General features: G+C 33.5%; 2 protein-coding genes across 2 annotated transcripts in view; one reads left to right on the top strand and one right to left on the bottom strand.

Moving 5' to 3' along the window:
• Nucleotides 1–5454: 5454 nt before the first annotated feature.
• Nucleotides 5455–12680, top strand: LOC145312749 (uncharacterized). The gene is made up of 11 exons (XM_080151994.1): nucleotides 5455–5571; nucleotides 6293–6407; nucleotides 7121–7184; nucleotides 7786–7839; nucleotides 8325–8363; nucleotides 8736–8797; nucleotides 9231–9263; nucleotides 9898–9971; nucleotides 10304–11469; nucleotides 11836–11894; nucleotides 12143–12680. The coding sequence occupies exons 2-10, from the start codon at nucleotides 6340–6342 to the stop codon at nucleotides 11857–11859; spliced, it is 1584 nt and encodes a 527-aa protein (XP_080008120.1). The 5' UTR covers nucleotides 5455–5571; nucleotides 6293–6339; the 3' UTR covers nucleotides 11860–11894; nucleotides 12143–12680.
• Nucleotides 12681–13535: 855 nt separating this feature from the next.
• Nucleotides 13536–14473, bottom strand: part of LOC145312474 (carboxypeptidase D-like) — a 39847-nt gene continuing 38909 nt past the window's right edge. Inside the window, exons 17-18 of the mRNA XM_080151731.1 lie at nucleotides 13993–14052; nucleotides 13536–13707 (exon numbers count right to left, since the gene is read on the bottom strand). Coding sequence (XP_080007857.1) covers nucleotides 13645–13707; nucleotides 13993–14052 — 123 coding nt within the window. The 3' untranslated portion in view covers nucleotides 13536–13644. The remainder of the gene's footprint in view (nucleotides 13708–13992; nucleotides 14053–14473) is intronic.

Here is a 14473-nt window from a genome sequence, read left to right as displayed (position 1 = left end):
TGACCCCCCTCTCTTGTCTGTGATATACAATAAAAATATTGGGGGGGGGGGGGGATTGTTTTAAGCCTAATCAATGCGTAGCCTTTACATGCGCGCGATGTCCTAACCCTTCGGGCTAACCAATGTAATTAAGCCTGATTTAAAGTATTGGAGAAAAACATGAAATCAGTACTCTGCCCACGTACTTAAGGAGGCAAAATAATTTTCTAGAAATCTCTGGAGGCACTTACATCATTTTAAAAAGAAAACTAGACAAAATTTGGTTCGTTTTTATTTGAAGGGGGGGGGGGGCGTGTTTTTATTTGTTACCAGCTATTTCTCTTGAGAGAGTGGAAGTACCCTCCTTCCAAAAAAGTTTAAAACTTTCCCTAAATCTTTATGTGGACCAATTATTAGGATGTTTGCCAAAATAATAGCCAAAAGTATCACTATTAACTTATTTGCAAAACAATAAAAATTCGACTCAGTAAGTTTAAACGAATTTACAGACGTACACTACACACTCCATACAGTACACGGCCAGCTGATAGAACTGAATAATGTTCAGAGTTGCCAAAACATTGTTTAAGTAGCAATTTATGGACAGGGTTGCCATTGTTGATATAAAAAAACATTCCAATTGAAAAAATTATTATTAATTTTTTTGTATGTAGCGAAGGATCCTAAAAATGGCTGGTCGGAAAAAAATTTGTGTACTTTTCTATAACTTGTGTGGTTGGTTCCAAACAATATAGTGTTCAAACTTTCCAACCAACGTTAAATTAATTTAATATAATGAAAAGGTAATTGTATGTTTATCATTGTTGTAGATGTACTTAAATTTATAATTCATTGTCTTATTACTCCAGATCCCAACCCAGCCAGAAAGTAGCGTCACTATCGCGCTACTATAGCGCACGATATCGTGTAGCAATCGAGCACGAGTTCTTACGATATCGCTAAATAGTCGTCCAATGCACATCGACGATATGTTACGATAAATGGTCGAAAAGGTACTTAGAGCTGCGCGATACACCTACGAACTCGTAAGCGATATCGTAAGTATCGCGCGCGATGTCGTACCAAAATCGTAAATAAAAAGTACATTAAAAAGTTATTTAACATCGTGTAGTTTTAGGTAAGGAAATGGTTACGTAAAACAACAATATTCTTAACATAAACTAATTGTACTTTCCATACAGAAAGAGAGAGAGAGAGAGAGGGTGTTTATCTATGTGTTTCCTCTGAAATTGTAAGGGTGATTTTAAATCTGTTTCCATTACAATTATAATTGTGAGGAACTTGGAATTTCTTACATAATTTATCTTATTTTAATTGCCATTTAGACATTTTTGTACACTTGCTGTGGTTTAAAATGAAAATGATTAAAAAAAAAAAAAATTTTCAATAAAAGACCATTAACACATTATGATATCATGTTATACCAGTTTTTAATTTATTTTGTTTGAAAACAGAAAGATTTTAATTGTCTATACAAAGTAATGTGAATACCTAGTGGCCAATTTATAAACTATATTTCTCACACAATGATTTTGAAATTTTTGGTTGTGTGTCTGTTTGTATGTGTGTGTTGACAAACATAAAAAAGCGAGATACATACGATAGTCACGATTTTTACTACAAATTCGAATTAATCTCTATAAAATCGTAAATTCGATTTTTGCTATAATATAGTAAATATCGCCTTACGATTTTCCTTACGACGTTTCTGGCTGGGAAGTTTTCAAATAAACAAGGATGAAAACATCCATAAAAGGATGAAAACATCCATATTAAAAGCGAAGCTCTGAAACTGTGGAACAAACGAATATTAATACTTGTTGAGTGTATAACTGAATAAGCAAAATATAAATGTATAAGTCTAAAGAAAATCGTAAGTAATTTTGTTGAAAAAACTGCGTAAATACAGGATATTGTTTAAGGACATAAGCTTACTTTAATTATGACTTGATTTATAGAGATGCTTCGCTTACAACATTTGTACCTTGTTGTAATATGAATCACCATTTCAAAAATCAGATTAATGTACAACATATACTACATTATTACATTACTACATTTCATTTTAACTCCAATCTTCTAGTAGTTTATACTAGCGGCTACGCCCCCTAAAGGCCTCTAGTGGCACTTTGAATGTTTTTTTTTTTTAAATATCTAATTAGAGAAATAATTGGTTTATGTTTCGTTCAAGTCTCTTTTTCGGGAGGGGAAATTTTTTTCTAGGGGCGATTTCTCTTGAGAGGGTGGTGGTATCCTCCCCTAAAATAGTTATAAACCTTCCCGGGACCTATGAGAAGCTACCCTGTTAAGGAGAACCCGATCGGTTCAGCGGTTAGCGAGATCCTTTGGTTACAAACACACAGACAAATACACAAACATCCTGTTACTTTAGTATAAGGATGTGTTATGCATGGTTTCAAAATAAACCTATTATAAATCCTTATAATAAAGTAACAGGATATTTGTCTGTACCAAAGGATCTCGTTACTGCTGAATCGATCGGGTTCTCCTTAATAGGGCAGCTTCGCATAGGTCCCAGAAATGTTTATAACTATTTTGGGGGAGGGTAACACCACCCTCCCAAGAAAATTTTTTTACGTAGAGACTTGAACGCAACATAGAATCTTTTTCTTCACAAATTAGATATTTTAAATAAAAAAAAAGCATTTCAAGTGCCACTAGAGGCCTCTAGGGGCGTAGTCTGTAGTAGTACGTAAAGTAGTAAGATTTGTTTTGTCTGAAGCTTAAGATTTCGATAACTACTTACTTCAATCGCTTACCTCATACAGAGACCCTTCAGGCTATGGGCGCAGCCACTAGTTGAATAGAAAGGATTAAAAGTGGCTACTATAACCCCTAGATCTAGAGCGCAGTCACAATGATAAATTTTTTTTTATTAAACAAATCTATCAGAAGACAGTTGTTTTGAGGGTCCCTAATACAATCATTGATGAAAAGTTAAAAATATTTGCCATTTTCAAAGGCATAAAAAGAAACTAATACCCTTGACTTTCAATAGGGTATCCTTTGATCTTTCTTTATGGTTCCTTAGAAAATTTATTTCTAAGAAGATAATACCGGAATATGTCCTCAGTTCATCGGTTAGAGAGATCTAAAGCTTCATACAAGCTTACTGGCAATTGAGAGCTCATTCTTTACAGTCAAATAAGAAAAATCTCACTGCTATATATATATAACTAGCGGCTTCGCCCTAAGCCTCTAGGGGCTTTGCCCCTAGAGGTTTGATGAAACAAATTTTTCGTATTTTAAGATTTAAAACAAAAATATAAAAAAAAAATTTCTTTAGGGGGGGGGGGAGTAGACCCCACTGTTTTAATTTTAGTTTTGATAAGAAATTTTTTTTCGATCGGTTCAGCGGTTAGAGATCCTTCGCTACAAACAAACAGACAAACAAACAGACAGACATCGTTCTACTTTGTATTATAGATAACTAGCGGCTACGCCCCTAGAGGCCTCTAGAGGTTGCCCCCCTCCCCATTTTTAATTTGTTGGGAGAATTTTTTCTAGGAGTCATTTCTCTTGGGAGGGTGGTGGTACCCTCCCCCAAAATAGTTATAAACCCTCCCGGGACCTATGAGAAGCTACCCTGTTAAGGAGAACCCGATCGGTTCAGCGGTTGGCGAGACAAACACACAGACAAACATCCTGTTACTTTAGTATAAGGATACTAGTGGTTACGCCCCTTTTAGCCTCTTGGGCCATTTCAAATAGTTAAAAACCTTCCCTAGACCCAAAAGAAGCTTCACTGTAAAGGAATACCATATCCTTCGCTTCAGACAAGAAAAGCCTACTACTTTATATAATAGAAGGATATAATAGTATATTTATTTGCTATAGCACCTTAAGCTTAGAAATATGACAGTCAAATCTGGAACCATTATTAAGCTTCCCTAAAATAGAAAATTCAATCTTTTAGCATTCAATCGAACCTTTTCGCAAAAAAATAAAAATAAACACCAATCAAAAGTGGACATCTAGTTTCAGTTAGACTGCGATTTTAATAATCAGTCAAATACCTTGCTGATGTCAAAAATACACGAATTTAACACATTAGCATTTAGTGCCCTTAACTTGCAGGGTAGGGAATGACAAAAACTAGCTTAAAACTACCGAAATAATTATATTTAAGATAAATTAGCTTAGAACCAACCAGGAACCTTTACGAAGCTTCTCTACAATGGAAAACTCAATATTGTTTAAGTGGTTCGAAAATAGTTTATGTTATAATCAAACATACAGCCATACCATGGTATTTATAGTATCTGTGATTCTAAGAAAACAAGGATGATAACATCCATAAAAGCGAAGCACTGAAACGGTAGGGCAAACGGAAATCTCATAAAAATTTGTTGTTAAAAAAGAACGTACGGACATTTTGGTAATGATTATAGAGTTGCGACGCTTTCTAAATCGTACTAGCTGCTAAAGGAATCACCATGCAAAGTTATCCGTTACGGACGGACCGACCCTAATTATAGAAAAGCTTCGCTTTTAAAAACATTTTATTCAAGAATATTAGGTTAAGTAACATCCATCTGACAACCAGTCCTTTGATTGTACGACCTTTGTCTGAAAAGTCCTGACTGTATGAGTTGCGCCTGTTTATGGGCCAAGGCATTCCCACTTCCCCGACTATTTATGCCACGCACCTGACATATAAGCAGTAGGAACCATTTTTAAATTTTTAACGTCTTTTGTTATGACGCGGTGTAAGCCCGAGATTAGAACCTATGATCACCTCCCCGGTGAAGATCTAGTGTTTGAGGGTAACACATCGCCCAAAGAGTTAATGGAGAGTCCCCCTCCAAAACACAATTTAAATATTTTTTTCCCTTCGCGCCAGGGGGTGATGTGGCTACCCCTCAGAAAATATATTTTTCAAAAATAAATTTTGAGAAGGTTGGTAATTAAGAGTGGAGGGTCACCACCCTCCTACGAAAATAGACCAAAACCACTCCAGAAAATGTATAAAATAGTAGAGCCCAAATGGTTCAGCGGCTAACGCTACAAAGATCTTCAGACGGATAGAAGGCATATTTATAATTATAGTATTTAGACTAAAATTGAATTTCAAATTTTTGACCAACGAAAAATTATCTTATTTAATTACTGTTTCAAATTTAATAATGATAACTAGCCTAAAACTGCCATTTTACTGTGTAAAACCCTTACTAAAAATTATGTTTGAATTGCTTCGATCAGCAAATTAATCGTATCTTGAAAACTGGTTCCTTCCGTCAAAGAAACCGTCGGCTCTCTTCAGAAGTCTTTGACATTTGCCGACACCGATTCTCTTAAGATTTCGCGGTTGCCGTGTAATATTTTGCTAAGTAATTTTATTTAAAAATTATAAAATATTAATTTAGTAGGAAACAATTCAAATTTTTTCATTTTAATACAAAAAAGTAATTTTCTCAGTTTTATATCTTTGTCAAATTTAAAACCCTTTTTCGTAGGAACATTTTGTGTTGGGAACCATGATCTATCATACTCTCAGAAACTCTCGAAGAGGTCACACATCTCAATTCATACCTCTCACAAATTTGACAGGTATTATTTAATCTTCACAATTAATCCATTGGACGTGCTGAGTGATTTATTGACGCTATTATTTGTAATGGAATTATTTTTGCAATTTGATAGATAATTTTTTCCGTCTGTCCGTTAGTTATCTTTTAATCAATTTTTAAAGCAAATCATTGTTACAAAAAATTGTTTGTCGGATAATTTTTATTGTTCTGTGTATTATTAAAATATTAGTCAATAGCTGTTTTTAGTAAGTGCAGTTATAGTTATGTTAAAAGCGAAGCGGTCTATAATTAGGTTTAGTACCTTCATAAAAATACTAGTACGGTTAGCTCTTCGTAAATGAAAGCATGTTTGAATTGTCCCTTAAATTTCAAACTTTGAATGCATTATCCAGTAACAGTTAAGATACAATGGAGAAACGAAAATATAGCAACTCTATAAGCGTTACTAGAAGGTCCGTACGTTCTCTTAAAAACATGCTGACATCAAACTTTTTATAAGACAATTTTTGTATGTAAGTATGTTCTTAATCGGAATAGTGTTTTAAGTTTTGACACTAAAAGTATTCAGGTTTGTTTCGCCGTTTGAATTGAGAGCTAGCTTCGCTTTTATGGATATTGTCATCCTTGTTTCATTGATTGTATTGCCATTGCATGGCTATTTATATTGTTTTCTTTAAAAATTAAAGTCATTTAATAAAGTTATTTATTAAAATTTGCTAAATTAAAAATATTTATTTTAGAATATTTCGGTTTTGGACCCTTGAAAGTTCCAGCTTAGTGGCTCATAATGTACCTGGAGACACGTCTACACGTTTCAAATGTTCCTTTCAGATATACTGATACGGACCTTCACAAGTAAATATATAATATTCGTAGCGCAACTACTCTATAGATAAGCACAACTGTACGTCCGTCAAATAAATGATTTTCTAGGGCATGCTAACACATTCTAATATCACTTGTAGAATTACTGATACATATTTACACAAGTAAATATATAATACTTGCAGCGCAGCTACTCTATAGATAAGTACAATTCTGTACTTACGTCCGTCAAATAAATGATTTTCTAGGGCATGATAACACATTCTAATATCACGGGTAGAATTACTGATACATATTTACACAAGTAAATGTATAATACTTGCAGCGCAGCTACTCTATAGACAAGTAAACCTGTACGTCCTGTACTGATACGGATATTATTTGCAGTGCAGCTACTTTATCAATTTGATCATTTTTTTGTTCTTAAAAAAGTCATATCAAAATTGTGGTATAGCTCTGTAACCTATTTGTCTACTTCTTACTACTTTGTTTCTATTTAAATGTACGTGTCTCTAAATAAAAGCTCCCAGATAAGCAAATTTTATTTGGTCTATGGTTTAAAAATCCATTTCCTTTAAATCGAGTTTTGTTATACCTTTTTTTTAAATGTCATATTTTACTTATCTTGGACTAGTTGACAATTTTTCATTAGTTGGGCACGCTCTTTTTTTTCATTCCAAAAAGTCATCCGTAATCATGAAAGCTAATTTTGTTTATAATAATTTTATTATTTTATCTTTTAGTATGCTGTCTCATTTTGGTAAAGTAGTGGAGGCGGAGATAATCTACAATGACCGTGGTTCGAAGGTGAGCAACCTTTTTTTAGTGACTATAAAAATGACGACATACATTGGCTAATTAAAATGTTTACTGGCCTGCCATTGGAAATTTAGTCTGTTTATATCATTGGTCATTTGTATTGTATAACGTCATTTTGATAGGCACTATAAAGTGTTTCAAAGGCGAGAGCATGTATTAAATCAGTAAGGGATGGGACATTTCGCTGCAGATCAAACAGGTACCCAAAGTTTTGATTGCAAGTTCTCTTTTTCGGTGACCTAAAAGCTTTAGACACTTTAAAATTGGTTTCTGCGAACATTTTACCCAACTTGGAGAAGGAGAATTATTGCTTTTTATCATCTTATCAATCTGTATCAGCTTATCACTGAATAGAATCCAACTATCCAACTGTTCTCAGCTAAAATAAAAAATAAAATTTTTTATCGCATCGTGTTATACAGATTTTCCACGAATGATAGATTAAAATTACAAACCATAGATTTGATTTATATTTAGTTGGCTAATACTTTGGGGTCAACTTAACCTGGTTTAATCCCTAAATTTTTCAATTTACCGTCTGCGGAAAACTGTCTTTAAATCGGTCAAATAAACATGATTCTAATTGTAGGGATATGGATTTGTTACCATGTCTACTAAGGCAGAAGCTCAAGATGCGTTGACGGTAAGTTTTCATGTTTTAGTAGCGAAACTTTTCTAAAACGCTGTAATGGGTTACAATTTTTATTGCCACGAATCCAAAATTTATGGGGACATATTTTTGTATTTTGTTGAGCTTTTAATACTTTTACAGATTCCCCTGATGATAAAGAACTATATTTAAAGTTACTTTTCACGACTGCGTATATGTCTAAAGTCGTATTTAAAATTGGATTTAATTTATTAAAACTTTTTTTTAACGAAAAATGAAAAACAATTTTCCAGTAAGGCTTTCTCAGCTATACTGAAAAATCATGTATAGCATCGTATCGTATTGCAGACAATTATTCTTGCAGTAATAGTTATTTATCGCATCGTATTACAACATTTTTCGATAATTTTCTTCGACAAATAACTGTTCATGTAATGTCAAACGCCATACTTAAGTCTAACTTTCACGAATAAAGCAATCTGTATAAATTTCGTGCTGATAATCTATTTTATTTCTAGAAATTGAATGGGCGAGTTGTGCATGGACGTAAGATAGAGGTAAATTCTAAAATTTTAGAAATCTGATTCCCACGACGGTAATGCAACAAATAGACGACATAGAATACAATAGATGAAGCATCTAAAACAATTTATTTTTAAATCAGTTTTCATTGTTTGACAAACCTAATTATACGGACAGACAGACGTTGACAAACATAGGGAATACACTGGTATAGATTGAATAGTCGCGAAGCTTCCTAAATTGTACTTAACTGTGCCAGGAATCATCATGCAAATAATACAAGTCTAACCTTTCAAAAACAGTGCTATCTATCGCAGATAGGAGGACGGACGGACAGACAGACATATATACATATGTCTTGTATTGTTTCTACGATTATACCTTATCGTCCTATCGTAATTGTTTAGGTGAACCCAGCTACTGCGCCCCTGTTTATCAAGCCAAACATCAAGCTTAGCACAATCTCTAAGTAAGTAATTTTCCTAATGTCGTGAATTGACCAAAATTTTAAAATATGGCGTATTTTTATGCTTATATAAGGTTTGGTTAAGTTAAGGTTAAAATAGGAATCCCATAAGAAATAGACACGCAACTTTAGAGCTCTAATAATGGCAAATAGTGATGCTAAAGTAGGTATGAATTAAAGCACATCTTTTAGCTTACCAAACATCTGGGACACTTAACATGACAATTATTGTAATCCTTTTAAACATGTACATAGTAAGTGATAACTTTCCAATAAATTAATGATGTACTCTAATAAAGTCAAACTTGTAGCTGGCTAAAAAACGATAACGAATTTACCCTATAACATCTACGTATATTCCAAGTATATCCATCCATTAACCAAAGATCATGTTTGTTTAAACTAGGTTTGTTACTAAAAACTTTCTTTTTTTTAGGTTCAACCGTCCATCTGTTGGTCTGAGTAGAAGGTAAATATAAAGATGCATTTAGCAAGATGGGGGGGGGGGGGTAAAGTGTGTTATCTCGTAATTGCAAAGAATTTATTTTATTAAACACGTTGCTTAGGTCAAGCATACTTAAATTGTTCTTATATTTCTATTTTTTTCATGATTTTATGTTAATTCAAATACTTTCAAGGATAAGTCATTTATCTCGTGTTCTTTAAAAAATGAAGCAGGTTTTACAATCAAGTTTTTAATCCTTTCCTCTATCTTCCTTGTGCAGAATATTCTACCATTCTTATAATAATATGATTTTTCGTTTGTTTGTCCGCTATGATCTTGCCCTTATAGGGAAGCATACAATAGGTCCCAAATACAGGGTTCCTGCTAGTTAAAGAATAGTTATTTCTCGCATCGTATTATAAACGGCTTCCCGCGGATATAGAATGTACAATTATAAGATTAAAACTAGTTTTTTTGGCCCCGAGGTGCCGAAGGCACCGGCTAAAAAAACTGGTTTTAATCTTATGAATGTACTTTTTTATATTCATAGAAAGCTGGATATAAAACGATGCTAGACATAGTTTTTTCGTATGGATTAGAACCGGTTCCTATCCACCGGATTCGAATTAATACGAGAAAAAATTATTATATTTTTTAGAGATGAGCAGATTGCTAGAGCCATGCTGCAAGAGGAATGTGCTTCACCTTCGAATAACCCATCAGCTGTTTCAGGTAGAAAGTGTTTTTTTTTCATTGCTTGTTTATTTGTTATTTGAATTACTAACATTTAAGATTTTTTTTTAATAAAGCGGCGTATAGTTTTACTTTTTTCCACATATTGAATGTATTTAGCCCAAGGACGTCTTAAACAATGGTTTCAAAAATTATTGTCTGATTGGCAAAGTTACATCTATTGCAATTAAGAATATCTTCGCCAATTTTCAACGGATTTCTAAATTTTGCTTATGTTATAAAATAATTGAACATTGTATTTTTGGAGGCTGTTTAAGGGTTAAACTATATAATTCATTTAGAGTACTGCTATATTTCTAAAATATTTTTAGAAATGGCGGTGCCGGTGAGTTCAGCTGATTATATCCGCCGTTTTGTGAGCAACAGCACCAGTAATCAACACCCAACTGTCACTACAAGGCACTTCACACCAGCAACAGCTGGAATGCCAACAAGGCCAAGTGTAACTACAACAACTCCAAGGGCAGAGCCACTTCCATACGCCTCACAATCGGATCATGATCATCATCCATCCGTCGACGCCAATACCAGCCTTGAACGTTATAAAATGCACGATTACCAAGAGACGCATAATGATGATGTTATTAAAGCGTTTAGAAATATAGGTTTTAATGGGACAACTTTTTCTGGCCTTCAGAAGCCAAACCTGGCGGTTACACGTCCTAGATCTGCCAACGAAGACCTGTCACTCACCAGAGACATAACCAACAATCATTTGGGTGGAATATCAAAACCATCTAGCAGCTTTCCTGTAAATAGCTTCCTTCCTCGCCGCTTATGCCAGAAAGGTGAAAGTCAGAATTCATCCAACCAAACAGGGCGTCCAATATTGGGTGCACAAATTGGCTCTGCTGTTGAATTTTCCCGCCAAAATGAGGTTGCATCTGAACTTTCCCGCCAAAACGATTTTACTTTCTCCCGCCAGAACTTTGATGCTCCAAATGTTTCCCGCCAAAATATGTTCAATGACGAAAATGAACCTTTTCGTCCGATTGCTCTGCCTGTTCAACCGCCCGTCAGAAGAGCTTTTGATGCTCTCGAGAATCTAGCCAACAACAGACGTCCATTGCTTCCTAAAACTGAGCTAGCGGCCTCGACATCAGCCCTTGACAGCTTTAAAACGGCGGCTGTCTCTAATTATGACACTTGCAGATGGTCAATCAATGATGATAAGGAAAACTGGGTGTCAGTTGCCAACAGCGGAGTAAGATTGCAGGATACTGACGTTTTCAGCAGCTACGACAGGTTTCTGTTAGAGGAGGATAATAAAAACCGCTTTACAGCTGTCATGTCATCCGACACCAGAGCTTGCGATGAGGTGTTCTCAACCTCAGCTGAGACATCAGCCAGTTCTCTAGAGGACAGCTGTGACAGGTGTATCCGGGAGTTGAAAGGAATAAGTTCTGCTGGCTCACTGAATCCTGTTTCTAAACCTGTCAGGGTATTCGAATCTGATTCTGGACTTTATTATAACCAGGTAAAAGTTTGATTATTCATTTACTATAAACATCTTATTATAATATTTAATGTTCACATTATATTCAATGCTGATTTTGCATTTTGATGAATTTGATTTGTTACAATTTTTGTATAATAATTTTGGTATTTTTTTTCGTAACAATTGCCAAACATACTTTCTAATCAAGAAAATATCTTTAAAATCAGCTAATTTTTTTTCTAATACACAACTAGGGCCTCTAGTGGCTCTTTGAGGGGTGGAAAATAGCATAAAACCATTCTTGGGATAGGTTGCCTTAAATTAAGAACACAATTTTTTTTAGTGGTTGGTGAGAATTTAAACACATTCGTTATCTATCTATTTCAAAAACTTTTATTCTTTCAGAGGGAGGCTGTTAGATATTTCTAATGGAATGGCAGACTCTCAACAATGTATTTAAATATGTGAGTATTTTATAACTTTTTTAGTGTTTATAGCTGTTAAATGTAATAAAAAAGAAAAGAAATCCGCAATTAGACTATTTTAAATTCAAGGGGGGAAAAATGACAAATAAATCGGATCTAGTGCAGTTCAGTAGGTTTAAAAATTTTATTAACAATGTTGATGTTCTAAACTATTATGCCCTTCGAAGTTTTAGTACAACATAAATAAAACGTAGTAATTTTGAATTTTAAAATCTTTATTTTTTTAGGTAACTGAAAACTTTGGCTGACTTTTAAATCATAAATGACCAGTGATTTAATCTAGTAATAAATTATTATTTATCTATCTTAACCAGTTTGGACGATTTCTTGCATAAGAAAATAAAAATTTACTGTAAAAGTAACAAAACAAAAAAAACTCCTTTCCTTATTATAGTAGCATGAAATGTTAAATATCGTCGTTTTATAATTTGGATTTTTTAAAATGATTTAATAAACCAGCTAATGCTTTTTATTTTTTTGACCAACTCTAAATTGTTAAATCTTAAAAATTGTTGTCGCATGTGCTATGAAAAAATATTTTTCCTTTTTGTCCTCAAAAAATTAACAATGTGAATAATATTTATCCTATCCTAATTTTTATATTTATTCCTATGACCTAATTCTTTCCGAATGTTTCCTTTTTAAAGTATTAATTTATTAAATCCTTTAAATTATTTTTAGAATAAATTGTTGTGCTTTGTAACAGTAACGAATAAAATGTAATAAAACAAAATTATATTGCGAAAATAAATTAATGTGAAATAATTTGTTGTTTGTTTTTGAGAACGCATCAACTCTATAATATAAGTAAATTGTGCGTCCTCTGATGGCTCAAAGTATATACATGGTGTGTTTGTTTTTGACAGTCCGTACGTTAGTTAATAGCGCTAAGGGGTAAATGTGCTTTTCTCAGTTGCTACATAAGATAAAAATGCAATTTTCAGAGAAGATACCCATGAGTTGTACCCATCTAGTAATTCTTTTTTATAATCTCTAGTTTTAAATGCGAAGCTTTTCTATAACTATGGTCGGTTCTTCCGGAACGGATAGCTTTTTTCGTTAATTTAGGCATGTTAGAATTGTCCTATCGATTTCAAACTTTGCATGGTGATTCCCGTAGTAGTTGGGTACGATATAGAAAGCGTATTAACTGTAATCATTACCAGAAAGTCCGTACGTCCATTTTGAACATATTTATTTGTCTAACAACAAATTTTTATGTGGTTATCCGATTGATCTGAATTCTTGTATACTGATTCCTTGGACAATAAAGTATAATGTTACTAGCGAAGCAACTCTATAACCAAGACCTAAAAATGTAAGTATGAACATTATCCTGTATCAAGCAGTTCTTCAACAAATGAACTTTTAATTTGATTCGACTCTTATAGATTTATATTCTGATAATTCAGTTCTGACACTAAACAAGTATGTGTTAATGGTTGTTTGTCCTAACGTTCAGAGCTTCGCTTTATGGATGTTGTCATCTTTATTTTTAGAGAACCTAACATGTACTCACTGGCCGTTTAACGAACCATGTTTTTTTGTAATTCGCCACTTATGAATGTTGTCATCAAATTTTTGAATCGTTCTTTACATGATCGATATAAAAGTAATGTCTGTTCATTGCTTATTTATTTTCATGAATTAAATTTTATAGTTTTTATTTACATCACGTAGTATATTACATTTTGATTTATATTGATAATTTTACTGTAAAGAAATTAATTTAAGAAAAATCTTCATCGTTTTGGAAAATGATATCCTCCAAGGTCTCGTCAGTTCCATAATCCTTAAGAAATAAAAGATTAATTTCATTATTCCCGTATTTAAAAAAAAATAATTATGTCATTTAACTGGGGAGGTTAGAAGGTTGTCCCCTCCCTTCCAGTGGTGTCATGTTTTACGCCATAAAAATACGTCTAAATCACTCTTTTTTGAGGGGTTTCCTTTCCCAAATCACCTCTTATTCATCCTTTTTAGACGTATTTTTATGACGTAACACATGTAATTTAGGTAAAAATCTAAGTTCTCTAGAACATGATGTGCGAGATAAATAGAAAGACAAATGTTTAACCTGATAATAAAAGTCAGATTCTGCCTGCTCGACTTCTGATAACTGCTTCCGAGTATCAGCCTAATAAAATAATACATTCAGTTTAATTAAAATTACTATTGCATAAAATAATATAGTTTAGACATTTTAGATAAGTTATATAGATACTAGCGGCTTCGCCCCTAGCCTCTAGGGGCTTTGCCCCAAGAGATAGTAAAAAAAGTGTAAGGTTAAATTTGTAAGGACCAAGGAAATCTTCTACAACGGAAATCTTCCACAATAGCAATCTTCTACAAAGGACCAAGGATATTTCTTACAAAAAAAAAAAAAAATGGGGGGGATTTTTTTGTTTTTGGGGGGGTTGGGGGTGTCCCACCCCCCAAGAAAATAGCTTAAAACCACCACAGGACCAATAGGTATATACCCTGAAGAGTAGAATCCGATCGGTTCAGTGGTTACCGAGATCTTAAGGGACAGACAGACGGACAGACATCAAGCTACT

This window comes from Acartia tonsa, chromosome 2 (genome assembly GCF_053477335.1).
Source record: "Acartia tonsa isolate MP-2025a chromosome 2, ASM5347733v1, whole genome shotgun sequence".
In the NCBI taxonomy this organism is placed as follows: Eukaryota; Metazoa; Arthropoda; class Copepoda; order Calanoida; family Acartiidae; genus Acartia; species Acartia tonsa.
Note: the sequence above shows the minus strand (reverse complement) of the source record. Positions and strands in the feature narration are given on the sequence as shown.

Excerpts from the sequence above, each read along its gene's own strand:
- LOC145312749 (XM_080151994.1), top strand. The coding sequence starts at position 6,340 with ATGTACCTGGAGACACGTCTACACGTTTCAAATGTTCCTTTCAGATAT. Across the intron at positions 7,185-7,785 it reads ACAATGACCGTGGTTCGAAG|GGATATGGATTTGTTACCAT; the intron begins GTGAGCAACCTT and ends TTCTAATTGTAG. Across the intron at positions 8,798-9,230 it reads AAGCTTAGCACAATCTCTAA|GTTCAACCGTCCATCTGTTG; the intron begins GTAAGTAATTTT and ends TCTTTTTTTTAG.